At 31.4% G+C, this 15,059-nt stretch overlaps 1 protein-coding gene across 1 annotated transcript; it reads left to right on the top strand.

Moving 5' to 3' along the window:
* On the top strand, window positions 1–12,579 carry LOC123707621 (organic cation transporter protein-like). The gene is made up of 6 exons (XM_045657850.1): window positions 1–354; window positions 5,918–6,122; window positions 7,182–7,437; window positions 7,783–8,424; window positions 11,415–11,596; window positions 12,057–12,579. Exons 1-6 carry the CDS (start codon window positions 200–202, stop codon window positions 12,216–12,218), a joined length of 1,602 nt encoding a protein of 533 aa, XP_045513806.1. The 5' UTR covers window positions 1–199; the 3' UTR covers window positions 12,219–12,579.
* The last annotated feature ends 2,480 nt before the right edge of the window (window positions 12,580–15,059 follow it).

Here is a 15,059-nt window from a genome sequence, read left to right on the forward strand (position 1 = left end):
ATGACTTCAGACATTTGTATCCGCTACGGTTATTTCGTACTGGTTAAAATTAAAAAAAAAGATATTGACATTGAAACTTCACGCATGCGCGTTCAGTGTTACACATTTCGTCCTGTCAATGCTCCATTTTAACACGTGTGTTTATTTTAGAGGCATTTTAAAATGTATTTATAGTAAATAGTGTTAATTTTCGTTGAAAATGGCTACTGATGTTGGTTTGGATGTGATCTTAGAGAAAATAGGACCGTTTGGAAGATATAATATTATAAACTATGCATTTTTGTTATTTCCAATATTTTTGGCGGGAATGTACAGTCCAGTTTATGTGTTTGAAGCTCCTGATATTGGTTACAGGTAAGATAATTTTTAAGTAAAAATCCTAAAGGGAAATATGATATAACGTTCTATAGTTTTTTCCTCCTTTCCTCATTCAGAATTTCTCCTTTTTTAACCAATCCAATCTGGAGATTTTAATTTACCCTTAGCGCTTCCCTAGCTTTTGGCGGGGCTTTCGCACAAGCGCAGTTCTATACTCAATATTTAGACCTGGGGGCCTACCATGTGCTCTAATTGCGATCCTATCGACAAACTACAACTGAGATGCATCGCTTATTTATACCATGACGTCGAAAAAATCTGCCACTATGTTTCCCCGTGACTTAAGCGATAATGAGATTTCGTTTATGCAATTTATTTGAAAATTTGTACCATGATTTCAAACTATGACGGAATAAGCGATTCTAAAAAAGTTACTTTTTGTTCAACTTTTTTGTATCGAACATGTCCAAACAAAATTTATAATTAAAACTAATTCATAAACTAAAAATAATAAGATGTTCTATGTCTATATTAATTACTTAATAATTTTTATATTTCGGATATTTCAATATTGAGTTTAATTTTTGAGTTTTGGATGTGTGATTATGATGAAATTTTAAAAAATCGACGGAAACAAGACGAAAATTCCCTTCTACCAACTTCAAAGATATCTTTGGGAAATGTTCTATTGGGCATGTTTATATATGTATTTTTATATTACATTGGAGCTTTTCTTTGCCAACATTTATAGCAATTCAGCGAGTTCGATTCAGAATTATATTATATTTTCGAGATATATGTTGTTTTGTTATATCTTTTGCATAGGGATTTATATCAAGAATTTACTTCGATATAGGTATTTATATTAAAACAAATTTATAAGATTTACAGAATTTACAAATTTGAAAAACTATCAAAAAAATTTAAATATCTGTTTATAGTACGATATACGAACGATGATACCAAGCTTTTGAAGCGTCTGGAATATGAGTGACGGCTCCATACCCACTTCTTGCAAGACGATCACTGCAATCCTATTTTCTTTAACACCCCATTCCATATTGTAATTTGATAATTAACACGAAAAATTTGTGAAATGGCGCAAAATCGAAAGAAGTTTTTAAAATAATATACGTTTTCCAAATCCAAAGTATTTAAAAAAGTTGAACATGCATTTCCACTTGTAACTTATGGCTGGAGTGGGTATGAAAAGAATAGTTTTTTTTTATTAAATTATATATACTTAACCATAATAGTTTATTGTGAGTGATAAGTTATTTAAAACAATTTTTATTTAGATATTGATAAAATCACCTGTCGAAGCAAGTTTGTCAGTTGAATTTCAAAACTTAAATAGAATCCTCAAACAAAATTATATTTTTTTTCGTTGTCTTGCTATTTCATTTAACATTTCAGTTTATAGGCAAAAAAATCCTATTGAATTTTGGAATCTAAAATCATTTGCATCTCAACTGGAAGAAGGCTGATGATTGGCCCACAGTTTTAATGTTACAAATTAATATAAAAACGGTAAAATGTTTTGGCAATTATTATCATCTTGCGGCATGTTTGACGAAGTTACCAACGGTTCTCTTGACTTGATTTTTTGAAAAAGGTCAAGGCTGAACCGGTATTAAATCAAGTGTTACAGCTGTATCCGCAACCAGTACTTCAGGAATATCTAATTTAATTTAATAAATTAAATAATCTTTTCGAAGGTTATAAATATTATTTATTTAATACATGACAGTATTCACTTTCCTCTTAACAAACTGAAGATTTTATTAATTTCGTTAGAAATATAGAGTCGCATCACAATATATTTGTGGCAAAAAATTAGTTTTGCTACATAATAATTATAAGTATACCTACTCATAAAATGTGGCGTTTTCATAAGGAATATCTTTATAATATTCTAAATAACACAGACGTTAGCCGGTATATTTAATTTCATCGAAATCAAGTAGTGTTACTGTAAAATAGTCTAAGAACCTTTTATCAGTAAAAAATATAGGTATAAAATTTATTAATACAGTTTGTAATAAATGATTCACAAATATCATAAACCAAAATTAAATTTGTTGTACATATACGAGCATATACTACATTTAAAATTAATTTAAGTACCATACCTACAAAAGTTTATTTAATGCAATTATTCAATTTTATAAGTCTATTGGTTCTAAGTTACCATTATCTATTTGAATTCATCGATAACCTGCCCTTACAACTTTAAGGTCAATTGAATACTGATTATTTTTCTGACAGACACAATTTTCGTATATGGCACAGTGAATAAAAGTTATTTAAAGAATGACTGACTGGTAGAAACCTGTCAAGTGAAAAATTAACGATATAATTATTATGTACTAAATTATATATATCAACTCAAGAAACGCCTGGTTATACATTTATAAACTAAAACGATTTTCATGTAACATAGCCTGTGCGCAAGTCTGATATTCGAGGAAACTTGAATTTCATCAGGATAAGGATCGAATCTCGATATGACTTCTAGTTCCTAGAAATTTACAGGCAAACACCCGAAACACGCGTGCTTAGAAACCTAAATAGATCATCATCAAATATTAACCTTCCAATGGTATACAAAAGGTGTATATACGACTGGACCCGTCAGACGTTATCCTGTAGAGGTATTATAAATAAAAAATCATCTAATTGTAAATGTAAACCATTCTCGCATCCCTTAATGTGTGTTAAAAACGTCTATAATAAATCATATATTCTAATAGCAATAAATTAAAACAATATACGTAAATAAATTATTCATGCTGATATGAAGAAACCTTGGTTAAATGAAATACGAATTAACAAAAGGAATTATTACTTCAATTCATTCTTAGGACTAACGTTGAATTATGTATATATGTCGTAATAAGCCGTTAAATTACCAAGCGTTTTAAATAAACAGCGCCGTTTAACTAACGGCCTGAAAGATATTCAGCCGTAGTGTTTGTAACAACATTTAATAAACTCAAATGCAAACAGCAAATGCTTAGGCCATTCGTACGATAGAGTCGATCTGGCATAAAAAAGATTTCTTTGAAAATTAAATTGCTTGAGTCAGTCGCAACTAAACTCACGTTATCATTGTCACTTGTACTTCATATTTTTCATAAAATTTTAGAAAACACTCAAAGTTTTGGTTTTTCGACGCCAAATTGAAGTTTAAAGAGTTACTTCTTGAGTTTGAGAGAGGCAAAATATGGAACTAAATGTCAATAGGCAAGGCAAGTAATGAAACATCATTGATCCAAGTCATCTGCATAGCTGTTTGATCAACTCAATATCTGCTGGATATCTTTCAGACCGCTAGTTAAACGGGGCTGTTTAGTTAATAGGCTAGGCTTTTAATTTAACGGGTTATTAATCTAGTTGGCTGCGACATATACACAAACACAACACTATTTCTATTTTATTTTAATTCTTAATGGCCTAAATAAATAATCAAAGATGTTTGCAGTTGCGACTTACGTTAGAAGCTTAACAACCTATATCTAATTCACCGCACATGGAAGCTTCAAAGCAATTTATTTGCTTGATCATTTGTCACGTAGGAATGTGCTTATCACAATCAAGGTGGGATTAGAAGAGACCCCTAACCTGTTTAAATGTATTTAACCAGTAATTTCTTTGTTAGAATTTGAACGGTAAACATATGAAATTTGCTGTAATTAGCATTATTATGATATTTAATTACACCCCTCACTTAAATACGAACTCTTAGAGTCATGTTAAGACAATATTTTTCATTAAAGTTAAATTAATAATATAGTACGATGATCTTAATAGTTCCTTATTTTATGTTCTTAAGCCGCATTTTTTTATAGAACAGGGGGCAAACGGGCAGGGAGCTCACCTGATGTTAAGCGATACCGCCACTCATGGACACTCTCAATCCAAGAGGGCTCGCGACTGCGTTGCCGGCCTTTTAAAATTATTGTAAAATATATTATAAAATCATATCATAGCACTAACAAATTTATGCGACATATATTATTTTTATGTATACTTTACTGTATGGTAAAAAAAATAATGTTTGAACGAGTTCTTACTAGTACTTTATATCGTATACAGATAACATAATTTAAGATAAATTAAATTTAAATATAAGGTAATAAAATTAAATTCAGAATCGAGTCTTATTTTGACGTATTCTCTAATATTCGTTTGTTTAAATTATATTTTGTTACCTTATCTTATCTTAATATATATAAATCTCCTGTCACGATGTTTGTCCGCGATGGACTCCTAAACTACTTAACCGATTTTAAATTAAATTGGCACACCGTGAGAAGTCTGGTCCAACTTAAGAGATAGGATAGCTTAGATCATTAATTATAGTCGCAATTTTATTTTATTAAATTGTAATTAATTGACAGTCACAATTATCTGTTAACTCCAAAAGATTCTAACAGATGTGGATACTTTTCGACTGGATTGAGTAAGTAATCAATAGATGGCACTTCTATGGTAAACCGACAAACGTGTCATATAAGCTACAATTCAATATCCTGATTACTACGTGTTATTGAGGCTAAAGTATAAATTAAATTTATTTTGTAGTAAACGAAATACCGTGAAATTCAATTATTTCTAATTTATGGCGTTAGCATTACCAACCACGTGTTACTTAGACCGAAGTGTAAATCAAATTCAAATTATAGTGACGATAAAACATTAAAATAATTCTTTCGTGTCACGGTATTAAGGCTAACTAAAACCACATTAAGGAGAAGCGAAGTTAGCGGGGGCAGCTAGTATATTATAAAGTGAAAACTGGTGTCATTAACCTACACAATATTTTTAATCTATGTAATCATAATCAACAGTTAATATTAAAGATAAATAAACAGTAGATCTGTTTGAAATTCTATCTTTTTATTTGACAGTAATGTATAATTTTGGCTGAACTTAACCTCACGTCAAATTGCAGCATGATATTACAGACATCACTTACAACTGTTCCTGCACCGCATGATCAATCACGAACATCTACAGAGATATTAATTGTATCTGCTTATATTGGGGTTTTAGACGGCGTATTAGGAATTATTGAATATTAGTTAATTTATTAGATGCTGTAGGAAGTTTCCATTTCATTATGCTTACGAAATTATAATTTAAAAGATATTGTGAGATGTTCTAGCATTTTTAAATTTAGAAAAGATTTTCTAAAGCATTAATTTTTTCTAAAAAGTATATTAAAAAAGATTTCAATACATTTATTCTTACTTGTTGCGACTGGATTAATTTTAAGGCATTATCATATACAAAACTAGAGCACTCCTAATATCCATATACATATATATGACAGGTGCCGGTATGCGTAAAAAGCTTCTTGAATAACGCGGAGCAACAGACATTGTTGTATAGTAGTGTAATTATAATTGTTTATGCAACCGTCGCTTTCATTCCCCATGAAATAAGCCTAACCTAAAAGTCATATACTGTACACGCCAGTTAAACGCATTATAAAACAGTAACTGTTTTGGTCGGAGGGCAGATTGCCTACTTGCATAAAATGTTCCGACTAAACAGAATAAAACAGGCAAAATTAACACTTTCAATATTTCAGGTGTAATGTTCCTCAATGTGCATCTCAAAACGACACCTCATGGCTAGAATTTGCAATACCAAGGGAAAAGAAAGATTTTTCACGTTGTAAGCGATTTGATGTATTAGACAATACTACAACATGTAGTAGAGAATCATTTAACGTATCAATAGTTAAAGAATGTGACGACTTCGTGTACAGCGATGAAGATTCTGCGGTTCGGGATGTAAGTTATTTTGTATACTTTATTTATAAATTTATTCAATACTTAGTTAATTGAGACATCAATATTAAACGAGATACCTATCCAGTTGTTAATTTAATTGTAGGCATTATCAAGCTCTACAATTTTTCTCATTGTTAAATCAGCGATCGGATGACAAGTTTTTCGACTGTTTTTTCTCCGACTTCGAATCTACGAAAAAGTTTTTACTGTTGCTAATATTACCCTATGGCACTTACAAATAATGTGGCTTTTACTGGTAAAATAGTTTATATCGGCTAAAAGATCTCCCTTACAAACATTACCTCTTTATAATATACAAAGTGTTTTAACAGTCTCGATCCGATTATTAACACAGCAAAATTAATTTGAGGTCACGGCAATTATCTACACGTGCTCAATGTATTAAGTAAACAAAACAGATTTAAAAGTAGCCACGTCGAAAAAAAATTAACAAAATTACGTGTAGTTGTAATTTTTGCATTCGAAAACAACATTAGAAGTCAATTGTGTATTGTTGTCATGACTACATCACCACGTGTGTGCCTCTTATCTACCATGCACGAGACATGCCTAATTTCATAATTCGGTCAAGCAACTGATAAACCTTTGATAACTAACAGCTAGATAAATAACAAAGATAATATCTAACGCTGTCTATTATTTAATTAATTATAATAATATTTGTGTTTATATTCTGACCTTAAGAATCGTTTAAAATTGACTAATTAAACAAGACTTTGTTTTATTGTAAATGTAAGGAGTTTTAGGGGTAAATGATCTTACGAGGCCATGACCTCAGCTTGAGAATGTAAGATGAGAAACAAAATGTTAGTTTGTTTAATTGTGATTTGATTGTGCGCCTCGCCAATCATAGCCACTACAACTAACAATTCGTCGTTCCGTTAGAAATTAATCAACACGTGGTTCCTTTTACCTTAGCGTGTGTGAGATACCTAAGTATGTTTCTGGAATAAAGAATGATATTTTTATAAAACGGCAATTACGTTATTTTTTTTAATTTAATCATAAAGATGAAATAGAGAAATGTTTGTCTTTCAGTTTAACCTCGGTTGCCAAGATTGGAAGAGGACTTTAATAGGTTCAATTCACAATATTGGTCTTTTTGTATCACTACCTATAACTGGGATTATTTCTGATAAGTATGGACGAAAGGTGGCTTTGTCAATCGCCTCTCTGATGAATGGCATTTTCGGCTTCCTAAGATCCTTCTCAAGCAGCTACATTATGCTACTTATGTTTGAGTTTCTTGAAGCTGCGTTGGGTGCTGGTGCCTATACTACTGCGTTTGTACTCGGTAAGAATATTTCATACAGACCTAAAAAAGGTTGTAGCGTCTTTGATTTATTTTTTCAGATATTTACAGTACAGTAAATTATTTATAGCAATTGAACTTAAGCAGTGCACTCGCTCGGATGATGAAGGAAAACATCGCGAGGAAACCGACCTTAGACCTTAAAAGTCGACTGCGTGTGTCAGACACAGAAAGAAATAAAATGATCACGAAATAGATACAAAACTTTGAGGTCACCACATTTTTTTTTATTCTTGATAAAATATTTCTACTTTGTACTATTAATTATTTAGCTTTAGCATTATATTCTTTTTTTAATATGTAGGCAAAGTCTTTTGTATGTTTTAGCAATGGAACTCGTCGGTCCAAAAGGTCGAGTGTTCGGAAATACATTAATTAATGTACTCTATGTGTTCGGCCTCATGACGCTGGCTAGCCTCTCCTGGTATCTTCAAAGTTGGCGTAATCTCTTACGAATAATATATCTGCCTGCTACTTTCGTATTTTCATACTACTGGATACTGAACGAAAGCGTCCGGTGGCTACTCAGCAAAGGCAGGCATAGTGAGGCCGCTGCCATTTTGAAGAAAGCAGCGAAAATGAACAAAGTAGCTCTCTCAGAGGATGCGTTCACGCCAATTTATGAGTTAGAGAAACTAACAACAAATGCAGAAAAGGACAAGTCCGACAAAGTAGTAGAAGAAAATTCAGTGTTTGTACGAGTAATTAAATCAAGTATTATCAGGAAGAGAGTGGCAGTATGCTCGTTCCTATGGATTACATGTACATTTGTGTATCACGGTCTTTCTATTAACTCTGTGTCGTTAGCTGGTAATAAGTATGTGAACTTTATTTTGGTGGCTTTTGTGGAGATTCCAGCAAATTTTGCGTGTCTGCTGGTATTAGACAGATTCGGAAGGAAACGTGTGCTGATAACGATGTACGTGCTCAGTGCATGCTTGTGCATCACTCTGTCATTTATACCCAAAGGTAAGTAAAGATAACAATGATAAAATATAGCTTATACAAACGAATCTAATTCCGTACCAATATATACAAATATAATTATACTAACATTATAAAACATTTTGTTGTTTGTGTGTTTTCACACAAAAACTACTGTACCGATTTCAAAAATTCTTTCACCGTTAGAAAGCTGCATCTTCACTGACTATAAGACATATAAAAAAATTAGGGATCCCTAACAAAAAATGCAATAATATAACCCAAGGTGTGAAAAAATCATCCATAAAAAATCCGTCATCCCGTGAGCTCTGGAAACTAGTGATGATAGAACAAAAAAAAATTGTCCAGTATTATAGAACGTATCAATATCTACAAAAATAATGCTTTGCCCATAGGCAATTGTATGTTGGCCTATCTCGAGTCCAAACTCCTAACATGAAATTATTTTGCTGCAACAAATCAAAACTACGTCAAATCTTGTGTATTGGGGGAAGATCTATCTCACTGCAGTTGTACAAATAAATCTCTTCTCTAATATTATAGATGATTTATTTTAAACAATTTATCATAATTAAGCTAAAAATTCCTGGACTGATTAAAAAATTATTTTATTACCTACTTGAAATCAATAATCAATACCTGTAGAATATTTAAATTTACTAATATCGGACATTCTACGTAAATGATGTTATGTAATTAAAAAAGATATATATTTGTAAAGTAAAATCTGTATATTGATTAGATTATGAGTGTAATTGTGTAACTAATAATCTGAAAAAAAGTAATTAAAAACTATGAAAACTAAGTAAAAAAAACTTTTATGATAACAAAAATATATATTGAGACCGACTTTCCACTACCACGAGATCGGTATCTACGCGAGTAAACCCGTGGGGCAATCTAGCATTCTATCGAATAAAACTTCAGTAAAACTTATATTATAAATGTTAATGTTTAATGATTAATGTTAAACAAAAATGGATAAGGGTCACAATGTGAATGATATCAGAATTTGATTGCCTGAAAATGTCAGCGCTTATACCGGCTTTATATATTTGCTTATTAACATCGAAACATTTAATCCAAGTCAGTCGAATTTTTACAGCTTATAAAACTGACATTTAAGTCACTATCTATATGTTATATATCTTGTCGTCGTGTTGTGATAGGATACCTCGGACCGTTTCCAAGCTCATTCATTTATTCATGCAATGTTTGTTAAGCGGTCCCCAACAGAATTATTACTTTGTAAGATGGTACATCTTACAAAGTAATGATTACAAAGATTACAAAGCGATGTTCTAATCGTATCCATTAATTCCTGTGGGAAACGACGGAAAATATATTTTTCTTTTTAGACCTGAATTAAGTTCTGTGGCGGTTGTTGTATGGAGATGCTCAATTTGTTTGAAGCTGGGTAACAACTGATTTTAATGGTTTAAAATATGAGCTTATAACTACCATAAAATTACGGGTAGTGGGGTCACTATAAAACTATTTTGGCTTATCTAAGGGTTCACAAATCTAAATCACAGTTATGTTATTGGACATTATCGGAAATGAGAATAATAGAATACAATTTATGAGTGTGTTAAAAACTAAAGGGCTCATATTGGCTTCAAGTGTTATGATTGTTTATATTTCGTTTATGCTACTAATTATTAACTAAGATATTTATATGTAACTTAACTAAAGTTAGGTTACATAACTCGTGGCTAGTTTTATATAGCTAATTAGTTATTTAGTTAACTTACATTTAAAAAAGAGCCTTAAGCCTTAACGCGAATGGAATCTTGGAACGTAAAATATCAATTAGTTTTTCTTATTGAATGTGACGATAAGTATAAGATGCCGTAACCTTTTCATATATAACTTTTGTTTTAGGCCAGATAGTCAGCTTTTGTGTCTGACACCTGTCTTTGAATTGCATCTATGACCCGTAATCGTAGCTTTGCTTTTCTGTAAAGAAAGAAAAACCTTTATTTCTTTAAAAGACACTAAATAAAAATGTTAACAATTCAAAAAAGCTTGGGAAAACTTTTCCGTATGTAAAATATTAAATGTACGCATAAAAAGAAAATACCTGTTTCGAGCGCATGCCTTGAGTACAGCAATACACACACACACTCACAGTAAATAAAGAATATATAGAAATCGTTGAATTAATCATTTCTTGAAACGTTTGACCTTGAAGATGTTCACAAAATATCTTGCAATTTCTTTACATTAGAATCTGTCGTTTTAGAAGCATACTTAACAAATCTTATTTACAATATATGTAATTATGAATTGAAATTAAATATATAGCAAATAATAAACCACAAAGGCGTTAAAAAATCGTTGGAAGTCTTTCCAAAGGTAATTTTCGAGTTATCCTTGGTTTAAATCCTTATTTGTTTATGAAGCGATCAAACCAACTTTTGCTGTTACAACTTTAGGGAGTCAATTTCGCGAAGATTGCCTTTTTAACGATAACTAAAACTAACCATAATGTTTAGTGAAGTAGAGATTTAAAAAAAAACTTAATTGTTGCCTGTATTATTCAATTGTCATATCATAATTTACTGTTACAAATTAATTAATAACGGAATCAGTGATAAAATTCGGTCAACGCTTTGGTTTCAATGTTAATTTTTAGTATAGATGGGGCGTTTTAATTTTATTAAAAATTATATAAATGTAGATTAATGTAAGCTGCCATAAATTCAAAATGAACAAAAACATTCGACCGCCAAATCTTGGTTTATACAATAATGCTTGCAAATAATTTTAAGTACAATAAACGTCCCGTGAATTGAGAATTTGACTTTACTAAACTCCTTTATGACATAAAAGTCTTATGTAATTTAATATATTTAATTTTTTTTCTTTACTCACTGTGGTTGTGGAAGAGATCGCTCGTAAGCGATAAAGCCGCCATTTGCCCTCCTTTTAATTTAATTATGTTCAATTTTTTTATATTGTAGTGTAACGAAGTGTAAATAAATAAAACAAATTATGTATGTAATTTGCAGGTCAAAAATGGTGGTCGCTATTGGTGTACCTATCGGGAAAATTCTCTATCACCGTAGCCTACAGTTCTGTCTACATATATGTATCTGAAGTCTTTCCCACGAGGGTTAGACAGTCGTTGCTGGCGGTCTGCTCCTCACTTGGTCGAGTTGGATCGGCTTTAGCACCGCTGACACCTTTGCTTGTAAGTTTTCAGTTTAAAAGGAATTTTTATATCCGTGTCGTGGCAATCCGATTTATCCCAATCTTGATGCTAGGAATGCTAACATGAATGCTTGTCAAATATTTTTTTTTTTTGATGCATTATTTTTTTTGTACGGAAATCTTGCTTAATTTTTATTTATAAGTAGATTTGGTTGGGTAAGATTTTTCTTGACGTGAAATCAAAAACAAAAATGAAAACAAAACCACATGACTTATTCTAAAATTTGGTTACTAAATATCGTGTTTGTTATCGGTGTGTAACTTATTTCAATGTAAAAAAACAACAAATAAATTAACTTAATCTTGATTGGTTCCATACTGTTTTTTAAAACAATACTTTTTAGATTAATATCTAACATTAAACAAAATTTAATGTCTTGCAGTCATAGTGATTATACAGAGGAATTAAAAGTCTAATAATTTAAATATATTTTACACAGGCGCTTACATACGACAATCTACCAGCTATATTTTTCGGAAGCCTCGCACTGATTGCCAGTGTTCTTGTCTTCTCACTTCCGGAGACCATAAACCAGCCCCTGCCTGATACTATAGAAGAAGCCGAAAGACTTTCAAAAAGAAGAAGAAAAGAGTGCGCCTGATTCTGTTAAACTTAATCTTATATCAATTTAATATCCATTTATATTATAAATACATTTTAAAGCAGTACAAAAACAGTTCCTGGCTGTGCCTGATTACTACTTATATAATTTTCCCTATTTTATAAAACACTTGATATATACTATTTATAATACTTAATTAAATTATTACATGTATTTTATAGGCTAACATTATTGTCCGCCTACTTCCTACAACCGCGCAAAATCATATAGATTTTATTTATGTATTACCAACAATATAGTTGAAAAGTTATATTTTTTATTACATAAGTTTCGATTTATAATAGTTTAGTTTGAGAAATTTTGAAAACGAGATTACATTTTAGAATTTGGATATAAAAGGACGCTCAAACTTTTGTTAATGTATTTTGTAAATGTAATGTATGTCTTGGTATTTACAATATAATATGCGTTTGCATTGAACGAGTTTCATTTATACCTAACAAATCTAAATGTTATACTGTTATTGTTGTTGGAGTAAAGCGTTTATACCAGGTAAGTGAAGGTTTTCTTTTTCAATAGACTGCCAAATGAATTAAAATATTGGTATCCGATTCTACGAAATGCCAAGGCATTTTACAATTCCCTCACAAAAATGTAAGGCAATTCCATCAAGAACTTATCAATTACAAATTTACAGGCACAAACATTTCGCGTATATTATAAGTAGATTTGTGTTGGTGTTTGGTAATTTTAGAAACATATTGCTACAATACCGTAAGTAGTTTCATCCAGCTAGCCAAAAAAATTGATATTTGATTTTTTTATTGTAAACATTCGCGAAAAATACACAAGGCTGTGCATACATGAGGGTGAAGTCTGTATTTGAATGAATGATTAAAATGGATCCATGTTTGGAGCTGAATAACTCCACTAACTTCACTATTATTTACTGAATACAATTTTATCTTACTGTTTATGATTCTATTTATAAACATTATACTTACAAGATCAAATTAACTGTAATAAAATAAAGGATGCATTTGTAATATATTATTATGATGATTATATTTCATTTTCTAGAATATTCGATCGAATTAGGAAATCAAACGATGCTGTGAAGTGTATACAGAATATATCGTGTGAAAGTTTGCGTGTTACTCTGCGTTACATTCCGAAAAAAGGCTCTTTTATGTCTAATTTGCTGATGCAACTAAAAACTGTTATTATCCGAATAAATTACGGTTTCAATGGTTATATGTGATTGTTTAATTTTTCTTACCTTTTAACTAAATTTAAATTTCGTGTACCCTCTATATACCCCATGCATCGCATCATACGATTAGCCCATCCATTCAATTTGGCGTTTTGGCTCACCGATATTCAGAATAAGTATTCTAATAAACCTAGGTCTGGACTTTCATAGATACACCCCTCACACTTCCCCCAATTCTTCATGAATTATAAAAACTAAAAGAAAAATGATCAATGTTTTTTTTCGCCGGGCGTTGCCAAGCTTTTGTAAATATATAAATAATATAGGAGCTTGGCTGTTTTTGAACAGTTCCGGCTCAAACGAGACTCCTTTGCCTATGTAAACAAGTGTCGGGTACTTCTGCCCCATCTAAGCATGAGAGTTACGGAAATTCAAATTCATTTATTCATATAGGTAACACAATGTAGACTTATGAACGTCAAAAACAGAATTGTATATGAAATGCTCCAAATTTTACAGTTACTGCCAGTCTAAATTGAAGGCGTAGAACGGAAGAGAAGAACTAGTAATAAACTCTCCGCCACTCTTTTTAATCGCCAATTTTTTGTTTTACACAACGTTTGTAAGGAGCTATACCATTATACCATGTTCCACATGACATCTTAAGTAATTAATAATAATAAAATAAATTTAAAACAAAGATTTTTCCATTATCAGAAGAAGGCATGGTGAAATAGGAGCACGCACTTACATTCTCGTGGGAACAACATGCAAATACATAGTCGAAACCATATACGCAACAAAAACTTTTATATTCTTAATTATCACATTCATGTGATTTTGATTCAAGCAAAATGCTGATACATGCTTAAGTCTACCGCGACAAATACGGCTACTTATGAAATAACCGTAATCCTCGATTATACAACAACGTAATGCTTAATAGACAACAGACGAGGTTACCGATATATCGTGCATTACATGACTCAGTAGTGTGGGTGTTTACTGAAAATTCTTTATCTGTGGCTACCGGATAGCAAGACAATGTATACAGCATACCCTACTAAATCTGTGACCATATCGCATACTGGTCAGGGCCAAACTTGCAGTACCGCAACAAAAATTAGTCGTAATAATATTTTATAATTCATTCATTTTGTTTAATTCAATAAAATCCTATATATTATATAGTCAACCTATTGTGAAGTAAGGTTAAGTCTAACCTAACTTATCTGTGCTCCTAGGTAATCTAGTCAGAGACAGTTTGTGATCCAGGATGATCTTCAGTACCTAAGACATGAATTACGAGCCCTAAGACTAAACAAAATTGACATAAAGATCAGTTTAAAAGATAATTGCATGATTGAGGTATAAGAATATAACTGAGCGTTTTTAATTTGATGTTTCTACCTGCGATGACAAACGGATAATAGCAACAAACCCTGCTTTCAAAATATCAATGTAGTCGCCCATATGGTGCATTCCAAAAATATATCCCAAACGATACTTTTCAAATAATATTCATTGCAGCGTATCTATGACTACTTTAAATGCATATAACACCCCAAAGAGTAATGAACAGCGTTCGTGCATTAGTCCCGTTACGAAACGTCTGCGTATGCGCCTCGCGTGATATGACGTCAGCGGCCTGCACCGCGCCGTGGCCG

This window comes from Pieris brassicae, chromosome 3, assembly GCF_905147105.1.
Source record: "Pieris brassicae chromosome 3, ilPieBrab1.1, whole genome shotgun sequence".
NCBI classification, from domain to species: domain Eukaryota; kingdom Metazoa; phylum Arthropoda; class Insecta; order Lepidoptera; family Pieridae; genus Pieris; species Pieris brassicae.